The 23,537-nt window shown below is 32.4% G+C and overlaps 4 protein-coding genes and 1 non-coding gene across 10 annotated transcripts; 3 read left to right on the top strand and 2 right to left on the bottom strand.

Annotated features, from left to right (window-relative positions):
- Nucleotides 1-5,247: 5,247 nt before the first annotated feature.
- On the bottom strand, nt 5,248-5,319 carry TRNAG-UCC (transfer RNA glycine (anticodon UCC)). The gene has a single exon. It is a non-coding gene; the product is annotated as a tRNA-Gly (tRNA).
- Nucleotides 5,320-7,043: 1,724 nt separating this feature from the next.
- Nucleotides 7,044-10,969, top strand: LOC11418715 (glucose-1-phosphate adenylyltransferase small subunit 1, chloroplastic). Its single transcript, XM_003617877.3, has 9 exons — nt 7,044-7,388; nt 7,722-8,018; nt 8,410-8,679; nt 8,748-8,927; nt 9,108-9,211; nt 9,311-9,422; nt 9,539-9,637; nt 9,794-9,913; nt 10,502-10,969. The coding sequence occupies exons 1-9, from the start codon at nt 7,140-7,142 to the stop codon at nt 10,616-10,618; spliced, it is 1,548 nt and encodes a 515-aa protein (XP_003617925.1). The 5' UTR covers nt 7,044-7,139; the 3' UTR covers nt 10,619-10,969.
- A 128-nt stretch (nt 10,970-11,097) lies between these two features.
- Nucleotides 11,098-12,783, bottom strand: LOC112421995 (something about silencing protein 10). Its single transcript, XM_024784612.2, has 7 exons — nt 12,675-12,783; nt 12,512-12,576; nt 12,100-12,229; nt 11,666-11,862; nt 11,515-11,578; nt 11,354-11,422; nt 11,098-11,247 (listed from the first exon to the last, which is right to left on the bottom strand). The coding sequence occupies exons 1-7, from the start codon at nt 12,705-12,707 to the stop codon at nt 11,116-11,118; spliced, it is 690 nt and encodes a 229-aa protein (XP_024640380.1). The 5' UTR covers nt 12,708-12,783; the 3' UTR covers nt 11,098-11,115.
- Nucleotides 12,784-12,884: 101 nt separating this feature from the next.
- On the top strand, nt 12,885-15,172 carry LOC11425290 (small nuclear ribonucleoprotein Sm D2). Of its 6 annotated transcripts, none has more exons than XM_024784614.2 (6): nt 12,891-12,975; nt 13,877-13,934; nt 14,207-14,218; nt 14,329-14,409; nt 14,589-14,693; nt 14,817-15,172. In XM_024784614.2, exons 3-6 carry the CDS (start codon nt 14,210-14,212, stop codon nt 14,931-14,933), a joined length of 312 nt encoding a protein of 103 aa, XP_024640382.1. In that variant the 5' UTR covers nt 12,891-12,975; nt 13,877-13,934; nt 14,207-14,209; the 3' UTR covers nt 14,934-15,172. The 6 variants fall into 6 exon arrangements, with proteins under 6 accessions (XP_024640386.1, XP_024640382.1, XP_024640381.1 ...); XM_024784613.2 differs by having other exon boundaries at nt 13,859-13,934; nt 14,817-15,166; XM_024784615.2 differs by having other exon boundaries at nt 12,894-12,975; nt 13,894-13,934; nt 14,817-15,166.
- A 916-nt stretch (nt 15,173-16,088) lies between these two features.
- LOC120580701 (uncharacterized) lies at nt 16,089-16,889 on the top strand. Its single transcript, XM_039834776.1, has 3 exons — nt 16,089-16,277; nt 16,353-16,540; nt 16,874-16,889. The coding sequence occupies exons 1-3, from the start codon at nt 16,101-16,103 to the stop codon at nt 16,887-16,889; spliced, it is 381 nt and encodes a 126-aa protein (XP_039690710.1). The 5' UTR covers nt 16,089-16,100.
- The last annotated feature ends 6,648 nt before the right edge of the window (nt 16,890-23,537 follow it).

A 23,537-nucleotide genomic window follows, 5' to 3' on the forward strand; every position in this document is an offset into this window, starting at 1 on the left:
ATTTCATTGACGGTAATTTGTTGGTTGATTTACCTCTTCGGAGTCGGAGTTACACGTGGTACAGAGGTGATGGTAAATCTGTGAGTCGCATTGATCGATTTTTATTATCTGACAGGTGGTGTTTGACTTGGCCCAATTTTTTTCAGCTGGCTTCGACAAGAGGACTGTCGAACCATTGCCCGCTGGTTCTTTCTGTCGATGAGGAGAATTGGGGTCCTAAACCGTTACGTATGTTGAAATGTTGGGAAAAAATTTCAAGTTATAAAATTTTTGTTCGGGATCAGTGGTAATCCTTTCAGGTGGAGGGATGAGGTGGTTTTGTGTTGAAAGAAAAATTCAAATTAATTAGATTGGCTTTGAAAGACTGGCACCAGAAGCATTCACAGAACTTATCTGCAAAAATCATGTATGTCAAAGATAAAATTACGGCTTTTGATCTGAGAGGTGAAACAGAGGATCTTTTAGATCACGAGGTTAAGGAGTACCATGAGTTGTCTGATGAATTGTTTTCTTTATCTCGAGCGCACACTAGTATCTGCTGGCAACAATCTCGGGGCTGCCTATAGGGGGTGACCTGCGCCGTTTGTCTTTTTGGGAACCGCTGATCAATCGTATTCAATCTAGACTGTCGGGGTGGAAATCTAATCATTTGTCCTTCGGTGGTCGCCTGGTTCTGTTGAAGTCTGTCTTGTCATCTTTGTCTGTTTATGCTCTTTCTTTTTTCAAGGCTCCTTCAGGTATTGTCTCCTCTATTGAATCTATTTTAAATTGTTTTTTTTTTTTTTGGGGGGCGGGGGGGGTGATGACCACAGGAAAATTACTTGGATTTGAGTTTGTGGTATAGGGTGTTGTCGGCGAGGTACGGAGAGGAAGGTGATTTTTTGTTGGATGGTGGGAGGTACGCCTCGGCATGGTGGCGCACCATTGCTGCCTTGCGAAAGGAGCTTTGGTTTCGTGACCATACAACTAGGTTGGTGGGGAATGGTAAACATATTTATTTTTGGTCGGATGTGTGGGTTGGTGGGGTGTCTCTTAGAGAAAGATTTAGCAGACTCTTTAACTTATCAATGTCAAAATGGATGTCTGTTTTTGAGATGTTTCAGTTAGGGTGGGGGGAGAATGGTGAGGCGTGGAAGTGGAGGCGGAGGTTGTTTGCGTGGGAGGAGGAGCAGGTGGGGGAATTATGTTTATTGCTTCAAAATGTGACTTTGCAAGTTGACAATGAAGACATGTGGCTATGGTCGTTGGAAAAATCAAATGTTTACTCTGGTCGTAGTGCTTACAATTATCTGACAACTCAACCACCAATTGATATTCCGGTGGCAGCAAAGTCTCTTTGGTATAAGGATATTCCTCTTAAGGTTGTGGTCTTTGCTTGGCACTTGTTTCGAAACAGGTTACCAACTAAGGATAATCTATTTCGCCGTGGTGCAATAAATTACGATTCTTGTTTGTGTGTTGCTGGGTGTGGTTCTTTGGAAGTTGTCGACCATTTATTTTTTCATTGCTCGTTTTTTGGGTCGGTTTGGAACAACATTCTTCAATGGATTGGTCTTTCTATTGGTATTACCGAGTGATGCTTCAAATCACTTCAATCAATTCGGTTTTGGTGGTGGAGGTCCAAGGGTGCAGCTTTCTTTTTCGAGCGTCATATGGTTTGCTACTGTGTGGAAAATTTGGAAGAAAAGAAACAATAGGATCTTCAATGGTAAAGAGTGCTCAATTATGCGTTTAGTGGACAAAATTAAGTTATTCTCTTTCTCGTGGTTGAAGGAAAAATTTGTTCAATTTTCCCTCAATTACCATGGATGGTGGCTTAGTCCCTTGGCAGTGTTGGGTTATGGTTAACTGTTAGTTTCTTTCAGCTTTGTTTTTTGCTGTTTTCGTTTCCCTTTTGTAAATATTGTTTCGGACTGATTGTTTGTTCCTTGGCACATCTTGTGCTAGGAATGACTCTTTGTTTTTGTAATATATATTCCATTTTAAAAGTCTAAACAATGCAATCCTGTACTTAACCATTTTTAATTTACAAATGTATATTACACATTGATATATAAAGACTCCAAGCTTCATAGTACTTCCTATGTGACAAATACTAGAAAAACACAACAAAATTTCCCCTTCCGCGATTAAACAAGTACGTGATTTAAAATGTAAGGATTACCTTGAATATCAGTAAAGCAGCAATGCAGTAATATGGATTGAATGCTGAGCTGTTTCAACTTCACCAAAACTCATCTCCCAACTTTTTTTTTTCTTTTCTTTTTAACAAGACAATGCACTTATGACTTATATGCTGAGCTGTTTTAACTTCACTTGACCTCATTCATTTCAAGTTTAAAGAGAAACTTTTTTTGACAGAAGTTCGAAGAGAAATATGGATTGAATTTTCAATATTTTTTTACAGCTGTTACAAAATGCATTTGTCGGGAGTAAAACCGTTGGACTACAAACACATGCTTAGACCATTTTAATTTGCTATGAGACTAAATCTCAAGTGAACAGCAGGACATTTGGTTTTTTTAAAACCAAAGCGCTATTTACTAACTAAACAATTTCTAAAGACATTATACCATGTACTATTTTTAAGTAATTACACCAAAAGTTTGTAGTCATCTCTAAATCAAAGCAATTTGAATTGTCAATCTATCTCATGACACCTAAAATGCCAAAAGTACAACAAAATGGACACGGAAATGTTGCATACACATAATAAGCAGTGCCGGTCCCACCACCTGTGAGAACAAGTCATTAAGGGTTTGTTTGGTGCGCAAGATAGGGTAGAGATGGGATATGACAAAGAGCTGGATAATGATATTAACATGATAGACATGTATCATGTCATGTGTTTGGTGCACACATGATAAGAAATATGATTGCGTCCCTATTTACCACTAAAAACGAACAAGTATTAGAAGAAAAAAACAATCTTTTCGTAGAAAATAAAGAAACAATTCCAATCGAGAACTATAGAAGCAAGACGATAGTGTGAGTGGAGTTCATCAGTTGTTTGGAGTCGAAGATGGGTCGAATAGAAAAAATGTGTGTGTGTTTGATATAGTTTTATGCTATCACGGACCCTGAATAGATTTTGTAAAATTAGCGATGGTTGAAAGGAATAAAAAATAGACAATGAAGTATATTTGGAATTCCTTAAGTCACTCGAAGCTATTTTCTATAAATTAAATAGATAATAGATTTATAGAAAATAGCTCCGGAAGAACCCTCAGGAGCTCAATCTCATACTTCATCATTTATAACTTCGTTGCAAGTTCATATTATAGAGTAGTATATAAAGATTCAAAAGCTCGTAGAACTATCTTATGTGGGACTTGTAACTTTTGCAAAATAAGAAAAACACAACATAATTTTCCTTTTCACAACCAAACAATTGAACTCAAATTGTTAATAAGTTCTACCAAATGATTACTAAGACCCCTTTCTCCATGGACCGGAGGGTTAACACACACAAAAAAAATATATATAAGGATTACCTCTAAAAACTAAAAATAGTAGCTACTAACCTACTCACTCGTTGGGTTTATTATGCATTGTTAAAGGGGATTTTTATTGGTTACTATGTAGTCAACTCCACTTAATGAGATAAGTTGCTCTCACAGGCACCAACGAGAAGGTGAGGTCATCTTTCTTTTCGGCAGCCGCCTTAAAGCCGAATAAAGGGAGGAGGTTTGGTTGTTGTTGTATCATGTCATAGATACGAAGTATATTTCGTCGTTTAACCATGACTGATCTCCGTCATGAAAACACATAAGACAGTTTTCATCTCTCAACCAAATTTTTGTATGTGCATGAACCAGAAATCAAACTCTTGCCACCAATGTATATGGACCCAAATCCCTTAACACTAATCAGTCCATTATTTTTTTTTATTTGTCTCTGGTGCATTTTTTTTTTTTTTTAAATCTGGATATCCTCTACATAAAGAAGTTAAACTAGGTCACTCAAATTTATATTAAGGAGAATCAATTTGAGACCTTGAGGAGGAGCACGCCTTAAGGTCTCAACCCAAGACCTCTTTTTTTTTCGGGGGGCATTGACTAAGTCTTCCTTTTCTTTTAGTTCTTTTCATTCCGACTTGTAGTTGTTTGTTAAACTCGGGTGTTCTACTTAGGGTACGCCTTGTGCTAGGAAGAATATTTTTTTCGTTGCTAATATATTTTATTTTTGCTTATTCAAAAAAAACAATCAACCAATATTTTTATTTATTTTAGTGTATAACACAGTTAAACAAAAATGTTTTTTTTTTATAGAAATTTAACCAAACAAATATATGTATGTTTATGGCCAAATACATCTTTTGGTTCTTAAATATCATATTAATTCTTTAAATTTTTTAAATTTTAAATAGGTCGTTTAAGTTGTTAATTAATACGCAGTTACCCTTTAAGAACCTATTTGAAACTTAAAATAATTTAAAGACCTATTTAAAACTTAAAATATTTAAAGGACTAACTTTATATTTTTGTCAAATTTAAACGACCGAAGGACGTATTTGACATATATATATATATATATATATATATATATATATATATATATCATTTTCTATTAATCTTTATACAATTATATCAAATTTAATTATGCAATTAAATATAATCAAAGCCTATTTCTATATTCAAAATTAAATTTGTTTCAAACTATCCAAACAATATGAATTGTTAAAGAAAAAAGAAATAGTGAAAGATAAGAGTTTGTTAACTATAATACATAGCCGATTATAACTTTTTTGCACATATAATCGGCAATGTTTCTCAGGTGAATAAACTCTCATATTTCACCATTTTTTAATATTTTTTTACTAGCTTATATTACACATTAGTATATAAAGATTTCAAAGTTTACAAAACCAACCTATACGGGACTTCTAACTTTTGAAGAAGAAAAAAACAAACAAACAAAAAAGCACAACATAGTTTCCATTTTCTCAATTAAACAAACATATGATTTAAAATGGAAGGATTATAAGTTGAAACTGTCACAGCTTCACATGACCTCATTTATTTCAAATTCAAAGATAAAAACAATTTTGAGAGAAGTTCAAAGAGAAATATGGATTGGATTTCTGATAGATTTTAGATTTTGTTCATATATATAGACACAACATAGGAAAAGACAGAGAGAAACTGAAGTATGCAGAATTGGTTTTTGACAGAAAGAGTAAATATCATAAATTTAAATTTATTCAAAAAAAGTAAATATCATAAATAGAACCAACAAAAAAGCAAATGCGTTTGCCGGGAGTCGAACCCGGGTCTATTGCTTGGAAGGCAATTATCCTAACCGTTGGACTACAAACGCTTGCTTGTTTTGTAGTTTGCTTGATTATTATATATTTCAGTATATCAATTATTTATGTTCACTATAGTCTTTTTATTCGAATGTTTATACCTCCATTCGACATGTCGTAATTCTATCATTAAAAATCTTAGATGATTTTTTTACTGGAAGAAATCTTTGATGAACTAAATAATTATAAGATGCCTAATATTATTCTTATTTAACTTGATATTATAGTATATTAGGCGGAGGGGCTATTTTTTTTCCTATCAATCTTCAAAGTCAAAGGCATGTGATTCAGCAAACTTGATAGCTTCTACAAATGCAAAAGTTGTATAACTTTTCGTATTTTAATCTAACTATGAATAAAAAAAAATAATCTACTCAATTTGATAATCCCAACCAACCCAGTTTTTTTTTCAAGTGCAAGTTATCCTATTTTGAATTGATTTTACATAGTAAACTGTAGCTACCCATGTACTTATTTAAATTGGGCTAAGACAAACAAACCAAATCATCCAAAAAATAATAATAAACAAATAAATTATACAAAAACACTTAATAAGAATTTTGCTCCTCTAAAATGAATAATTCATTTAGATAATAAAATGAGTAATATCAATCAATTTTTTTTGATAAGGTCAAAAGAAAGGTTGGGCATCCGGGAGAATCTGCAGCATCCTAATTAGGTTGGCATCCCACAGAAAGCCCCATCCTCTACCGCCTTTCCAATACGTAATATTATTAAAAAAAAAAAAAATTACAAAAGAGAGGAGACTATGCCAAAACCCTCAAAATGAAGAAAAAAGACAAATAAAAGGAAAAGAAAAAGTTGTGAAAATCTATAGTTTGATAGCTCATTTATGTCTCGTACAAAATCTACCAACAACGTAGAAGGCAAAATAGTGAACCAAGTAGAGTCATCTATGTCATGTCCCTCTGCAAGCCTATTCCAGAACCAAACCTTGAAAAAATCTTAGGTTCCGCAATAAATATCAATAACGGATAACAGATAAAAAAATATATATTATAAATACATTATAATAAATCATGAATGTGTTAAAATAAAAGCACCTATTAACTTCATACTTTACTCACTTTATAATATCAAAATATCAAAATCTCTTCCATACACCTACTATTATTTCCATTTACACTTGATTAGATGTTGAAATAACAAGACAAATGCATGGGAAATGATAGCAACTGAAGTGTTCACCAACGATGCTCATTCAACCCAATAAAAATAAAAACAATAAAAAATGTTTTTGGAACAAAATCCGACATTAACACGGTATGTATATACAGTTCCGACTTTTATAGTATTCATTTTCATTATTCGATTTCAACATCACTCACAACCGAATTGTATTTTAAACTGTCTCAGATATCATGTCCAATTTTTGCGTATCTAAATAAAATAACACATTTCATAAAAAAAAAAAATAGTAATAAATAAATAAATAAATTATCTACACTCCATATTTGTACCTCAAATAAAAGAACGGTGCAAATCTCAAAATGGGTTGAAAAAATCAAAACCCCTTTGATTGAGTGATGAGTCTCCCAACCTATTGCATTCCACTTGCACTTGTACATCAATCACACAATGTTCCTTGTCCTTTATCAAACGACAAATTTCACATGAAATATCATATATTAAACGACAAACTTTTAAACCATATAATAAAAAATAAAAAATAAAAAATATTAAATATCTTACTCTATGGTCCATAATTACAAGATCACAATTCACATATACTCTTATTCTGAACCACACACAAAAACACACATAACAGAAACCTTAACAAAGTAACACAAACATAGATACAATTATTACAATGGCTTCTATGGCTACTACAGGTGTTATCAAAGTACCACGTTGTTCTTCTTCATCATCAAATATAAGAAACAAAGCCATTCAAAGAAGTCTTTCATTCTCATCATCACAACTCTCTGGAGACAAGATTGTTACAGTTTCTGGTGGTGCAGGAAGAGGAAGGTGCATCCGGAAGCATGTGATCGTCACTCCTAAGGCTGTTTCTGATTCACAGAATTCTCAGACTTGCCTTGATCCTGACGCTAGCAGAGTGAGTTTATATCTTTTGCTTTTGGTTGTTTTTCTTCCTTTTTTAGAGCTAAGAGCTGAATGAAAAGTAGTTAAAATTGTTAATTTTCTATCACATATGAGTGTATGTCAAATCATATGTTAGTGTTCGTGTCGGTGTGTTAGTGTTCGTGTTGTGTCCAGTATCCGTGCTTCATAGCTATAATGTAATTGTTATCAGAAGAAAATAATTTTTGGTTTCTCTTGTAGATTGAATTGAAATATGTGAAAATTTTAATTTTAGATTAAAGTAGAATGTTTTGTTTTATTTTATTTTTGTGACTGAAGTGTAATGAAAATGTGATTATTCATTCAGAGTGTACTTGGCATTATACTTGGAGGTGGTGCTGGTACTCGTCTATATCCACTCACCAAGAAGAGAGCAAAACCAGCTGTTCCTCTTGGAGCTAACTATAGACTCATTGATATACCTGTTAGCAACTGCTTAAACAGCAACATATCTAAGATCTATGTTCTTACTCAATTCAATTCTGCGTCCCTCAATCGACATCTTTCTCGTGCTTATGCAAGCAACCTCGGTGGCTACAAAAATGAAGGTTTTGTTGAGGTTCTTGCTGCTCAGCAAAGTCCTGAGAATCCTAATTGGTTCCAGGTATAACTTTGCCTTAACTATGTTTTCAATTAGCTTTCCTCTTTATATTTTTTGTTTTTAATCGGTTTTATAATTGTGTTATGCTCATCTTGAACTACGTTTTACTTTGGAAAGTTAGTAATTTACTAGTATAATGTGTCTCAGATTTTTTTATCGAGATTAGTCGACTATAGTTGGTAAAGGCCTACCACTGAATGGAGATCAGACGATTTGTTTTTACTTTTAAAATCTGATTCTCAATACAAGTAAAAATCATAACCATGTGATCTTCAATGTACGACCACGACTGCATTTGCAATAACTTTTAATTCCCCCGAGTGTTTGGCATTATCTGACGGCCTTTATCGTCCCTTGAAGTGATATTTCCAAAAATTTGATGTGGTCATTGCAGGGTACTGCAGATGCTGTGAGGCAATATTTATGGCTTTTTGAAGAGCATAATGTTTTGGAGTACTTAATTCTGGCCGGTGACCATTTGTATCGAATGGATTACGAGAAATTTATCCAAGCACACAGGGAAACAGATGCTGATATCACTGTGGCTGCATTGCCAATGGACGAAAAGCGTGCAACTGCTTTCGGTCTGATGAAGATCGATGAAGAGGGGCGTATAATTGAATTTTCAGAAAAGCCAAAAGGAGACCAGTTGCAAGCTATGAAGGTGAGTCCATAATTCTTACCTAAACAAATGCTTCAGAAGTTACAATAATATTTATTCTCTATTATTAGGTCGATACTACCATTTTGGGTCTTGATGATGAAAGAGCAAAGGAAATGCCTTTTATTGCTAGCATGGGTATATATGTTATCAGCAAAAATGTGATGTTAGACCTGCTTCGCGACCAATTTCCTGGTGCAAATGACTTTGGGAGTGAAGTGATTCCTGGTGCTACTTCCATTGGAAAGAGAGTATGTGTTCTTTCTAGTTGTTCAATTTCAAGAAACTTTGACTTTTTTCTAAAACCTCATTACGATAAAGGTCAATGCTTATATTTGGAGTTTCCAACTGTTGAACTTTATAATCTTGCTATAAAACATTCATAGCTTAAATCTCAGGATCTTGAGGTAGTTTTTGTGAAAAATTCACAGGTGCAAGCTTACTTATATGATGGCTACTGGGAAGACATTGGTACCATTGAGGCTTTCTATAATGCAAATCTCGGAATCACCAAAAAGCCTGTACCTGACTTCAGGTAAATAAATAGGCTATATGCCATATAATCATCATATTGTCATGTCAATGTACTCGATGAGAGCATCTTGGTCATGATGTTTATGGATATTAATTTCAGTTTCTATGATCGTTCATCTCCAATTTACACCCAACCGCGATATTTGCCTCCATCAAAGATGCTTGATGCAGATATTACTGATAGTGTTATCGGAGAAGGATGTGTGATTAAGGTAAATTGTTTCCGAATTTGTTCAAAGAAGGAGATTTATACTTTTCTTGACAATGATGTCAAATATAATTAGATGAATTTAATTGGGAGAAACGTGCATTTTTTTCGGTTCCCTAGAACTGCAAAATCTTCCATTCTGTGGTCGGGCTGCGATCTTGCATATCAGAAGGTGCTATTATTGAAGACACTTTGTTGATGGGCGCAGATTATTATGAGGTAAAATGCGGTTCAAATTACTTGTTACTTGCGCTGATCATTATTATAGTTTGATTTAAGCAGTTGAAATGCTTAGATGCAGCGCAATTCATTCATTTGCTTGTGTAAGTTACAAGGGAATAATCCTAACTGCAACATTGATTTTCTGATTTCCAGACAGAAGCTGATAAAAGTTTTTTGGCTGCTAAAGGCAGTGTACCAATTGGTATTGGCAGAAACTCCCATATCAAAAGAGCAATTGTTGACAAGAATGCTAGAATTGGAGAAAATGTGAAGGTTATATAATATCATCCAACTATTTACACTTCCATTCCCTATTTTACTTTCTAATCCATCTTCTCATATTAATCTTGACAAGTAATTGGCTTTCTCCTATCATATACTCCCTCTGTTCCTAATCTTTGGTCCTTTTAGGTTTCGACGTAAAGCTTAAGAAACAATCAATTTAAACATAAACCAACTTACCTTTATTATTCACAATTTTTTCAAAATCTCATAATAATTCGCTAACTTTCTCTTTCATTATTTATATCAAATTAATTACTCATCTATATATTTTCAATGTACGACACCAAGTAGACATGAAATTCATTTTATGTATTTTTTTTGGGTTGTAACTTGTAAAGGTATAAAGGGAAAATAATTTTCTAAACAAACCAAAGATCTGAGACATAGAGAGTAATAATTGTAGTAGACATGGATGTTGAAGAGTCTTGAAGAAAGATTCTATTTATTTGTTTTCTTCTCATACTTCTTTTTGCGATGTTTTGTTGGCAATGTACTCAGTTTACTTAGTTTCCATTCATGTAAACATTTAACTAGATCGTAACTTTTAGAAATCTTACATATGGTTTCAATTCTCAGATAATTAACAGTGACAATGTTCAAGAAGCTGCAAGAGAAACAGAAGGCTATTTCATTAAAAGCGGGATCGTCACAATAATCAAGGATGCGTTAATTCCTAGTGGAACTGTCATTTAGAAGATCAATGCACGCCACGATTTTGTATAAACTACACTTGGAGCTTAAACAAAATCATGCTACCACTGTGATTTTGTCAAATCTAACGCGAAGGGTTTAAACTTTTGTTTCCTAATGTTGAGTGAGACTTTGGAGTTCATCATTAATGGTGAAGGGTTTGAACGGTTATGCTTCCACGTCTAAGATAGGCTTTCATCTCTATGCTTTATGAGCTATTTATTTTTTGGCTAGCTGCTTGTAAATAATAGATGAAGAGAGGACCTTCTTTTGAATAATCAAGTTTTATTTGTTGCTGTAAAATTCGTTAATCAACTGAATAATAGTTACATTATTCTGTATTGTCGGTTAAAATTGACAACTTGACAAAAATTTAATACGCCAAAGATGTTCATTTTCAATCAATCATTATACAAGTTATACTTCCATCTACACATGTATGTGGTTCAAAATTGGAAGAAAAATATAATGATATTGTAATGTAAAATGTACTGACAAAATCAGCTCTTGAATCTGATGCTTCGACTGATATTTGCGTTAATTCCCGAGGATTCCCCGCCATAAGGTGAGAATGATATTTTGATACTCTGAACCTGTCCCTTGTGATTCTTAACAGATTTTTGATGCTTGAGCTGCACATTGATTTAACCAGAGAATGCGAAATAGTAAACACGAAAAGCAATGGTTGAACATTTAAATTTGAGGAGTCTGTTAACTACAAGGAGTAAGTGAAAGTACCTTGTAATTCTTTCTAGGATTCTTTTTCGACTTGTTGCGACTTCGAGTTAGTCCTCTGTTCTTTAACATCTGCAGCACATTGGTGACCAAGTTAAGACTTTAGTATTTCCAGAAACATATAAACAATTAGAGTGAAAACAAGAGAGATCAAGTAAGAGAACCTGAGAAGTGATATGGCGCTTTCCGTCCACAGTCTCCTCAGGCAAAGAGGGGACAGATGATTTCCTGCAAAAGCAAATGAATCTTTATTTTCATTTCGAAAAAGATAGGAAAATAAAAAATATTCAAGCCAAAAGAGCTCCAAAACTTCACCTTAAATCGGTCGAATAGGTCTCAGCTTTCGCAGCACGTTTTGTAGGTCGCAATTTTTTTGCTTGTTCGCAAGCATCGTTATCCTCATTGTTGTTATCCTCTGTCTTAATTCCAGTACCAGCTAACACCCATTTCTCGTATTTTTTCCTTCGTTCACCAAAATCATCTCTCTTAGGCTCATCATCTCCAGACACCACCTTAGCTCAAAAGGGGATCAGTCAGATGTTTCACAAAACAGGCGTTACAAAAATGAAAACAATGGAAAGAGTTCGTCTGAGATCGTGAATAGCATGGTGGCTGATAGTTTTGTACGTTGCATACGAACTAAACTGAATATAGAAATAGTTCGGGGGATAGTTCAGCGATCAGCCTTAAAGTTTGTAGGAAGCACTACAGATAACATGTATCTATCAATAAAATCTTAATTTTAGTACCTTTAGTTTCTTCTTGTTAGCCTTAATAAACTGTGAAACTTTACATGAGACAGAACCATTATACAGTCCAGTAGGCATCTTAACATCCACAACAGCATCGTCATCAAAATCATCATATGTTGCAAACTGGCTGTGAAAAATTTGTAAATTGCCAGTAAGCTCTCAAACGTTGTAAACAAGTAAGATAGAAGATACGACTATATCACCAAATTAGTCTCTGATTTTGTCGGACACTCTCAAATATGTCAAAAAAGTTCTCTCAACTCTATTAAGTTGTTAAGTTGATCCCTTATACTTAACTACTTACTATCAATCTGGTCCGTATATAACAACTTATTATCAATTTACTCCCTAACATTACCATCAAATTTGACCTATGGTTTGGTGAAAATAAACAAGAGTAAAGACATACCCATTAGTTGGTGTAAAACGCTTAAGAGAATTACTGGGCTTAGGAGCAATGTGACTGTAAAAGCCCTGCAAACCAATGTGATGATCCTTCAGCCATGTTAACGTGGTTCAACAAGTAAAATCAAAATCAAAATCAAAATCAAAGATTGAGATGTATAATTAACCTGAAAACGATTCACTCCTCTCCTCCGCATCATACTTAAACACCACTCTTTCAATGCTTTGCGGCGGTGGATTGTGAAACAATAAAGAAATAAAGTATTAGGTTAATTATGGGCTTGGGCCTAAAAATAAATTAAAAGTGTTAAAATAATTAAACTTGAGCTCCAAGTATTAGAGTGTGTATATATATTATTATTTATATATAGACAGACACACACACAAACTCTACATAACACAGATCGGTGTTGGTGTTTGTTCCTTCCGAATTTTAGATTTCCGTTTGTCATCTGCTGCTGCTTTCAGGTAAATTGCTCCTCCCACTCTACCACTTGTCTTCTTCCGTTTGTTCGTGCTATTTTTTTTTCTTTCAATTGTCGCTGCTTTTATGTATTCATATTATTCCATTAACTAACTACCTGATTATCGTGTCTCGTTGTTGTAGTCCTTTTAATATATCTATCTTTGAGTAAAGATCAAATTTGGTCTCTCGCAAATTTTCTTGATTCTCATTCCAAAGACCTATGAAGCACGGACACGGACACCGAACACGACACGGATAATGACACGCCGACACGGATAATAATTTGAGAAAATGACATATTTTAGTGTAATCATAGGTTTTTGTCGGTGCTTCATAGCCGAAGAATCAAATTAATCGGACACACCTAATCCGAGGAGTATCCATGCTTCATAGCCGAAGACAAATTATGACCCGTTTGGATTAGCTTAGCTTATTTTAAAACACTTATATAAAACAGTCTATGCAAATAAATAAGTTTACTTGTTATTTATAAAGGTAGTTTTTGAAAAGAAAAATGAAAAAAATATATATATATATCTCAATCCAAATGGAACCTATGCTTTTGACTCATCATAAACTAGGTTTTGAACGGAACTCTCTCCTTTTATCTAGGTTTTGGACCAACTAAGCATGACAAGATTGACATGGGTAGAATATTTTTCCAATGGACTAATTTGTCCCTATATTAAATTATCCTAAATTAATTTGAATTTTGAATATTATATTTTGTCAGAACTAACTAAATCAGGTCGTGAAAAAAAGTTGTGAGGGACCAAATTGTTTGTATTTTTAGTATATGATATGATAGGATGATATTTGTGCTCTTTGCAATTTATCCAAAAGTTTAGACTCCATTCCCTTTTTCTTTTCTTTTTATTGTTCCAGTTTATCTACTCTTGTCAGTTTCAACTTCACTACAGGAATTTGGCATCTGCCTAGAAGTCTCCTTCAATAAAAGGAGGTATGTATTCTCTTATTAATTATTGTAACATGTGCCTTAAAACACAAGTTAATGGACTAGTTATAGAAATTTTTATGAAATTCATACATTCAAAGTTAAATTTTTTTTTTTTTTCCATCACACGATTTCTATTGGTAGATAACTTAACGCCTTCCTTAAAGGCACATGTTGGCATGACAGAAATCTATTGAAGTTATTATCATTACTAGTGCTATTTAATTTGCAGCTATCTAACATGTTTTGTTTTCTTTGCTTTGTTTTTTCTTCTCAAGCCAATGGAAGATGTATGTTATTCATTCTTTAATGATCTTTTTTATTAATTTTTTGCATTACAATTGTTTCCTACTACATTATTGTTGGATGGTTGTTTAATTCTTTATGTGAACTCTTACAGGCAGTGATAATGAACCAGGAAGAGGAATTCAACATTGGACCACTATCTGTGCTCTACATGAGTGTTAGAAATAATACACAGGTGTGTTTTTTTATATATTTATATGTTAAGTTTAGTGTTTGCCAATTATTTCCAAGCTAGACACTGTGATTTCATGTTAGACGCGCGTCTAATGCTATCCCACTGCAGAAACAAACAGAGGCATGTATATCACATATTGAAGTGTAGGTTCTTATGTAGGGTTCAAAACATTTGTGCAGGTACTGATAAATTGTCGGAACAACAAAAAGCTTCTAGGTCGTGTCATGGCTTTCGATAGGCACTGCAATATGGTTCTTGAAAATGTTAGGGAAATGTGGACCGAGGTATGCATTGTTTTGTTTATTTGATTTTGTTTACTTGATTTTGCTGCATTGTTTTGTTTATTTGAATTTTCTTCTCTGCTTGCTTGTTACACAAGTTAAAATGTTTTGCTTGTGTTGTATCAGGTTCCAAAGACTGGTAAAGGAAAGAAAAAGGCTCAGCCAGTAAACAAAGATAGATTCATAAGCAAAATGTTTCTTCGTGGAGATTCTGTCATCATTGTTCTTAGGAACCCCAAATAAACTACTATCTCCATCATTCTTTCATAGTAATTGGCTCTTGTTTTTGCCTTTGTTATCATGCATTCTTGTTCTTGATAATTAAAGCCTTCAAATTATATTGTTATGTGGAGAACATGATTAAATGATTTGTGGATCTCTTTTTCAATTATGCATGTATTGACATGTACATTTAAGGAATGTATGTATGGAATAGTTCTAATTCTGTGAAGAGTATGCGTTGCTTTTTTATCCAATTTCAATTTTCTCTACCATAAAGTAAAGAGTATGCGTTGCTTTTTTATTCAATCTCAATTTTCTCTACCATAAGGTTTCTTTATCTTCAATTTTTTTTTATAAGAAAACCGTTATTATAATTGTAAAGATCTTATGTTCAATGATTCGAACATTGGTTTGACACGTCGTAGAAGATTAGTCCAAACAAAAAAAAATGAAGTTAATATATTGTTTATATTTTCATTTTCCGTTTACTTGCAAAATGTTCATCTTCGTGCATATGTTTTTTTAAGCATAAAATTTAAAATCATAGGCATGGGAGTAAACTTTTTACAAGTAAAAACATGAGAAAATAAGTCCACTTATCATATGTCGGATTTGAAGTTGACTATGTTACGTTGTGAACTTAACACTTTCAATTAGACTAATACCTCAAAATAGTCCTTGAATTTTGAAAAATCGGCCAATTTCGTCCCTGAATTATTCGAAATATCAAAATAGTACATGAATTTACAAAATGTCAATCAAATTAGTCCCTCTGTTAAATTGGTCTGTTAACGGAGGTGACGTGTCACGTTAACCTCTGACAAAGCGTACCACGTCAGATGCCACGCAAGCAGGGACTAAATTGATGGATTTACACAAAATTTCCAAGGACCAAATTGATGGATTTTCAGAAAATTCGCAACGGCTCTTTCCCATCTTTGTGAGTAACGGCTCTTTCTCCACTTCCTCATTTAAGGCTATTTCTTCCCCAAATATATAAATTTGGAACCTAATGTTATAATTCCTTACATATAAATTTGGAACCTAATGTTATAATTCCTTACATAGAGTTCAAAATCCCCAAAATTTCTTCCCCAATTCAAAAAACTTAGAACCCTAATTTTTTTTGATTAAATTCGAAATTCATAAATCAAGTGCTCTGCCTTGTAGATTCAGTGTTTAGAATTGATGGGTGGTGCGCGAATGGGCAAAAACAACTACAACAACCGTTATTCATCTTCAAGCTCTATGTACAATGATGATGTGAGAGAGCTTCAATGTTGGTGTCCTAGAATTTGTGTTGTAAGAAGAGCAAACACTGTCAATAACCCAGGAAGGCTTTTCTATGCTTGCCCTCTGCATAAGGTTTGTTTAACAATGGTTATTTGATGTATGAATGTTTTGTTTAAATTATACTGATTTTGTCTTTTGATTGTATAGGATGATTGTGAAAACTGTAATATTTTTGTGTGGGTTGATGAAGCTGAAGAATTAGGCTATTTTAAAAACAATGATGCTGGTCATGGAAGAAATGCAAGGTTGATCGAGAAGCCAAATGATAGGGGCAGAGAAGAGGTTTGGAGGGCAAGGTTGATGGATAAAGTTGATTGTCTAGGAAGTGAGCTTAGGTTGATTAAGTTATTGATAGGAGTATTTTGTTTGATTGAGTTGTTTAAAATGCTATTGTATTGTGCCAAGTCCATGTAATGTTGTAATGAAAAAAGGTTGTCAATGAATGAATCAAACCTTTCTGTCAAAAATATTCAATCACATTGGTCCTTGAATTATATTCATATCCATCATTTCGATCCTTAAATTAGTAAAAAAAACATCAAATTGGTCCTTGAATTATCATAACAGAAATCAATTTGATCCTTTGGACATACATTTGCTGAACAAAGAAAAAATAAAAGACAAACACTTTGATTATAAAAAGACAAACATTTGCATTATATCATAAGTCAATATTCGAGTTAATAAGTCATTACATAGCCAAAAAAACAACAGTACATAGCCAAAAAAACATTAATTAAACTAGTCCAAAAGCATAATTAAAACATGCATCACTGTTTTCGAAATCCTGGAGTTGGGATAAACTCCATGTACTGCGGTTGAGTAGAAGCGGATGGCCCGTAAATTGGATTTGGAACTCTAACAACATCCTCTTGTTGCACCTCAGTAGCAACATTCTCAACAACCGTTTCCACACTTGCCATACTTTGTACTTGTTCTTCAGGCTCAGTGTCAATCCAATTCTTTGGTCTCCTAGCCACACCTTGCTTTGCACAACTTCTTGAGTTATGTCCCATCAATCCACATCTTCCCGCCTAAAACTAAAACCAAAATTTCACAAAAAAACGGACATAAAACAGGGATAAACGAACAACGGTGAATGGAAAACGAAGTTGAATGGCGTTACCTTGACAAACCACGAAATCTGACTTCAAAACCGAATCTTTTCCAAGGATGATCGCCGGTGATGATGATGATTTTGGTGAAGTGAAGAGGGTGACGGTTTAGGCGGGAAGGTGAAAGGTTAGGGACTTGTTTGATGCTTCTGAGTGAAAATCTGAGGATGAAAGTGAATGGTAATAGAGGGGTATAATTGGAAACACAGGAAAAATGAAACTGAAATGTTAATTTTTGAATTTTGACCATTTCCATCAGTTTAGTCCTTGTACACGTGGCTGACACATCATCACTGTTAACGGACATTTTGGACGGAAGGACTGATTTGATGGACGTCTGTAAAATTCAGGGACTATTTTGATATTTCGAATAATTCAGGGACGAAATTGGCCGATTTTTCAAAATTCAAGGACTATTTTGAGGTATTAGTCCTTTCAATTAGTTTACCGGTGATGATTGATTTTGGGTTGTGAGCAAATTTGAGGTTTTATGTTTTATTACATTATTAATGAAATATGTAAATAACAATTTTTTTTCGAAAACTTACAATGGGTCTAAGCTTCTTTGACATATAAATAATTTGAGGTGTCCTCGTGAGCTTAGCTCAATTGATTGGAACAATGCATAATATATGCAAGGTCCGGGGTTCAAACCACGGCCACTAAAAAAATATTGAGGTGAACCATATTTTTTATAAAAATGATGAGAGCAATGGTAAATGTTTATAGAACCCATATATTTTTTTTTTTTAGACGAAGCGGTAAACACCATTAAAATTTATACATACTGTAAGGTCTCAATTTCGAACCGAATGAAGATGTCTAACCTAACCATTTTGGTATTGTCGGTTGAGCTATGTTTTACGTACATAACCCATATTTTCATTATAATGATAAGTGATGAGATTTTGGATTATGATTTTAAGTTATTTATTACATATTGATTTTAATTTTAGAAATTAGTACACATCTTTAAATAATTAAGAAAAACAATAAAAGGTGACATGTCTTCTACATAGGCATATGCATGGTAGTAACATCGCGGTAACATTTTGGTGACATTATGGTGTCTATGTCATATGACATTGGTCAACAATAATCTTACAATTGTGCAAAAGGACAAAAACTCATGACTTTCTTCTCTCTCACTGACAAGGATTTTTTTTGTCATTTTACACACTTATGACGTTGTGGTTGGTCAATGTCACATGACATTTGGCACCTTAATATCACCAAAGTGTTACCTAGTGACGCTCCACATCACTAAAAATTAAGGGTCAAATTCATGGAAGCATTAAAGGCGAAGACAATGGTAGCCTTTGAGTTTGATTGATTATATCCTCTCATTCAATTTATTTATTTTAAAACAAATTTCGTCGGAATATCTATTCAAACTTTAATATACCTAAAAAGAATTCATGATTAAATGTCTAAGATTTGAAAAATATGATGACTAAAATTGTTGAAAAAATAAAATGACCAAAATTAGAGATTTTTTATAATAGATGAACCCAAACTACATTAAACCTTTTATTTTTTGGACTAAATTACATCATATGTCACTTAAGTTATTTAATTATAATAAAATAGTTCTACAAAGTTTTTTTTGTACCACTTAAATCTTTTAAGTTAATTAATTGTAATAAGTTGATCATTTGAGTTACTTCCAAATCAACTAGATGTTTTAAGTTATTTAATCGTAATAATTTGAAGTTTTCAGATATTAAAAATCTAAATTATTCAAAACCTGAACGTTGTAATTAACTGATCTAAGTGGTAAAAAAATTGAAGAACCAATTTATTTTAATTAAATAACTTAAAAACTTTGAGGTAATTTTGTCTTATTTTTATGAACAACATCCAAAGTTCAGTACTCATTTCTATCTTGACTTTGCTTTTCTCTTTTATATGTGTGGCCATACATACATACATACTTCTGCCACATGAGATCTGAGTGTCTCTGTTCTGATTTTGAAGGTTCATATCATAGCGTATGCAGGGATTGTACTTGGAACGTACCTTGCCTTGCTAAATGAATTAAATAAGGGTTTTTCCAACTAATGTTTGTAGGACACTTTTAACGATTTTAAAATAAGAATTATTTTCGCAAAAAAATCATATATTTTTAATTTTCAATGCAATCATTACACAACCTTTTATAAAACGTTAAATTTAAAGCTTTTAAAGAGTATCATGAGACACTCGTAACCATTTCTCATTAAATAATATGAATCATTTAAGTAGTTCTTCTTAGTCTTAAGAGTTGTGTTATTTGAACAACCATTTATGTGATAATTTATGGGACAATCAAAAATTTATAAAAAAAATAAAAAATACGTATTGATACGAAAATCAAAACAATAAAGAGAAAAAGTATATACATAACGTGAGAATAAAAAAGATGGTTGTTGCAAAATTATCAAAAAATCGTTGTAAAAATATCATTTCCTTATTCTTAATATGAGTAACTCATTATTTTATAAATTTTTTTGTACAAACTACTTTATTGAATTTTATTATCTAAATGTTTGAAAAAAAAAAATCAATTGAATACGGTTTTTTTTCTAGATTGTGTTACCAATCCTTCTAATTCCAATAAATTGATAAGTACTTCGCCAAAAGAAGAAAAAAAAAATTACAAGTGTATATGGCTACCAAAATAGAAAATGATCGGGCTAATAAGTGTCTTAAGAATATTGACTAAAAGGTATAGATCAAAATTGGTGATTGAAATTTTTTATTAAAAGCTTAAAAGTCAATAAAACTTTTAGAGAGACTAAACAAAAAATTGATATATTTATAAGGAAAAAAAAACATTTAACCCTTTCTTTTTATTCTTTTTAAAGACTTAACTTGTCGAATTTGTGGGGCACAAGTTAGCATAGACATTGAAATAATTATCCCGCTAATTAGAAAATTTAGGATTAATGGGTGCAAAAAGCACAAAATAAAGAGAGATTGCTAATAGAAAGCTTAAAAAAAAAAAGTGATGGGATGAGAATCTTGACTTCACGAAGATTTTCAAATGATGAAAATGTAAAAGTGGAGAGGCCATGCCCAATAATAGACTTGAATAAGTAAAAAGGTCCAAGTCTTTTTCATTTCTAAAGGTTTATAGTAACATTCAATTGAAACCTCGATATTAATTTCATCATTAACTAGAGTTATTGCAATAAACCAGGACACCTTTGTTTAACTTGTTAGTGTACTTTGTATTCAAGAAAAGCTCAAAACAAAATGAAGAAAGGTTAAGGTAATTTTGCTAATTCAAGCATTCAATTTGGGAGAAAGGTTGCAAATTAACAAACCTTTTGGGTATGTAATGCCATCGATACCAAAATTTTCTTTCCAAATATAACAAATTAAAGCCATGATTGGGAAGTACTATTGCTTTTTCTCTAGATTCTACTACTCTAGATAGTCGGTTTTGGTTGGATAATAACAATCATTGTAAATCATACACTATAGTGGTCATAATAGTGGCACAAAAATGAGGGACAGTAAATTCACGCTCACTTTAGTTTTAGTGCTTATTATTGCTGCGACCATCCTAGATTTTCACCATATTGTGGAAGGCATAGTCTATTTAGGCTAAATAGGACACTCTATTAGGAGTTGCCAAAGATTAAGAGTGTGTTTGGTAGGACGATGCAATTCAAAATCTCGTGTCCTAAGATTGAGAAAACGTGAAAATAACGAAGTTTGGATTTGTAGAGTTGGCTAAAACGCAGGTTGGTGGGTATCCCACTGTGCAAACAAACGCATACTAAGTATAAACATAATTCTCAAATGAATTTAACGTGATTTGCAAATTGTCTTTTGATGAACAATTCACTTCTCACTTCTGAGACGAACAGATTCTTCTATTGAAAGTTTGCTCATTATTCTTTACAATTTATAAAATTAAAGTTTAATTGATATTCAATGTTAATAATAGCTCAAGATTGCAAGGAATTGATGTCTAGTATTTCCAATGTGTGTGTTCTATTTGTTAGTAGGAACCAAAATTCTAATGCTCATAATTTGGCCTCTTTGGCAAAAAGTTGTGGGAGATAGAACTTGGATAGGTTTAGTCCCTGATAATGTGTTGCTTTCTGTTTATGGAGATCAAAACTCTACCTGTTGTAATTCTCTAAGCTGTTACCCAGCTAGCTGTTAATGAAAGTTGTTTTCACTTAAAAAAAAAAAATGTTAATAATACAAACAAATTTACACTTGAATTTAATCATACCTCATCAAATAAATAAATAATTGTAGAAAACTTATATCAAAGTGAAAATGAAAGGGTTCAAAGTAGGAATGCAAACAAACCAAGTCTAGCTAACCTAAATATTTATCAAGTCAGGCGTGGATAGTTCATATATAGTTCAACTCATTTATATTGTAATCCGTAAACTCTAAATAAATATCAATGTATATGAAAGTTTTGTTTAGCAAAACCACACTAAGGAAATGGATTGTCACCATTGATTTTTTTTTAGTAGAAAATAATGTGGACAGTTTAACCATTGATCTCTACAATAGCATGCGGTCAAGATTAATAAATTTTGACAATTGATAATGTAGAGATTGATTGCCAAAATCCCTACCTAATTTCTTTTAAGGTGTTTTGTAGTTTACCACTTTTCTTTCATTTTCATCCTTATTATTTTATTAGTTGTGTATTATTTTATAAGTTTTGTTATTTAAAAATTTATTTGATTGATAAGTGTTTTGTAGTTTACCACTTTTCTTTTATTTTCATCCTTATTATTTTATTAGTTGTGTATTATTTTATAAGTTATGTTATTTAAACATTTATTTGATTGATAACTTTTGCGACAATCATAATTTTACAAAAAAAAAAAAGGGTATTCACACAAAAATCTTTTTCTTTTGATAGGCAAGAGTGCAAACATAAAAAAGGAATAGAAGACCGTCCAACATAATTGAAATGTCTTGTAGATTTTAGTCTATATCAGGTGCTCATATATATTATTAAAAAAAAGGAAAAAATAATTACAAAAAAGAGCTGGGTGATACAAAGAAATAAAAACACACCGGTGAATGTCTATTGTGCGGTGTATGGACCAACCGTCAACACAAAATGGATCCAAGAACCAACAACTTCTTACGACAGCAACAAGTATAACGTCTTTTTCGAGTCAAACAGTCCAACATCAAAGACTGATGAGAATTTTGAAACCTCCCCCAAGGTTATACGGTGCCAAAATAAAAATCAAAGTAATAGAAAGAGAAAATAAAAACATAATGCAAGTATAAAAGAGAAAATTATCACAAAAATTGTCAACAAATAGTTGTACAAATATCATTTCACGTCTTTTTCATTTACCCTAGTTTAAATGAAACAAAACTAATGAATATGCATTCATTTTATAAAACATACGCAAGTAATTGGGAAAAAAAATTTTATAAAACATACGCAAATCCTATTACATAGTATATTAATCACATGTACAACATAGATATGAGATTTTCCTTAAAAAAAACATAGATATGAGATTTGTTCAATTCATCGACACTATCCTATTACATATTTAAAGTAAACGAGTTTAAGAAAACGAGTCTCTAGTAGCATAAATCTTATGAAAAACAACTTATGAATATACAATTTTTATTTGTAAAATCTTATGAATTAATATAAAAACTTATTTATTTGCATAAGTTCTCTTTTATAAGTTTAAAATAAGTTTAATCCAAACTGAACATACATAGTATATTATCAATCTTTGGTATTGTAAATAAATTTTTAAAAGAATTAAAAAATTTGGATTTTAATTTTTTTTTTTGAAAAAAGGATAATTTTTAGTAATTAAAGTGTTATTAAAGTCATTTTTGAGGGCCCTTAGTTTCAAAATTCAGTCCAATCTAAACCTAGTATGTCTAATGGGCTGGTCAAAGTTTGCCTCTCTAACTAATTCGATGGATAGTATAGTGAAGTATTTGAAAAAACAACTGAAGACCAACCCCCATCATAGAAGCATTTCACTTCGCTTTGTCCTCCACCACTTTTGTTTTTCCAAAAGTACCGTTCAAAACTCACATAAAACTAGAAACATCGTTGATTCTAATAGGGATAATGGTGTTTAATCTAACAATATGAGTACTGCTAATTAAGTTAGGTATTATGTACCACTCTACCACATTGCATCTCAACTAATAAAAGAGTTATATTCTCATCATGTCCTAAATTAATTGACTCGTTTAACTTTTCAAT

The sequence above is a fragment of the Medicago truncatula genome, chromosome 5 (genome assembly GCF_003473485.1).
Source record: "Medicago truncatula cultivar Jemalong A17 chromosome 5, MtrunA17r5.0-ANR, whole genome shotgun sequence".
NCBI lineage: Eukaryota > Viridiplantae > Streptophyta > Magnoliopsida > Fabales > Fabaceae > Medicago > Medicago truncatula.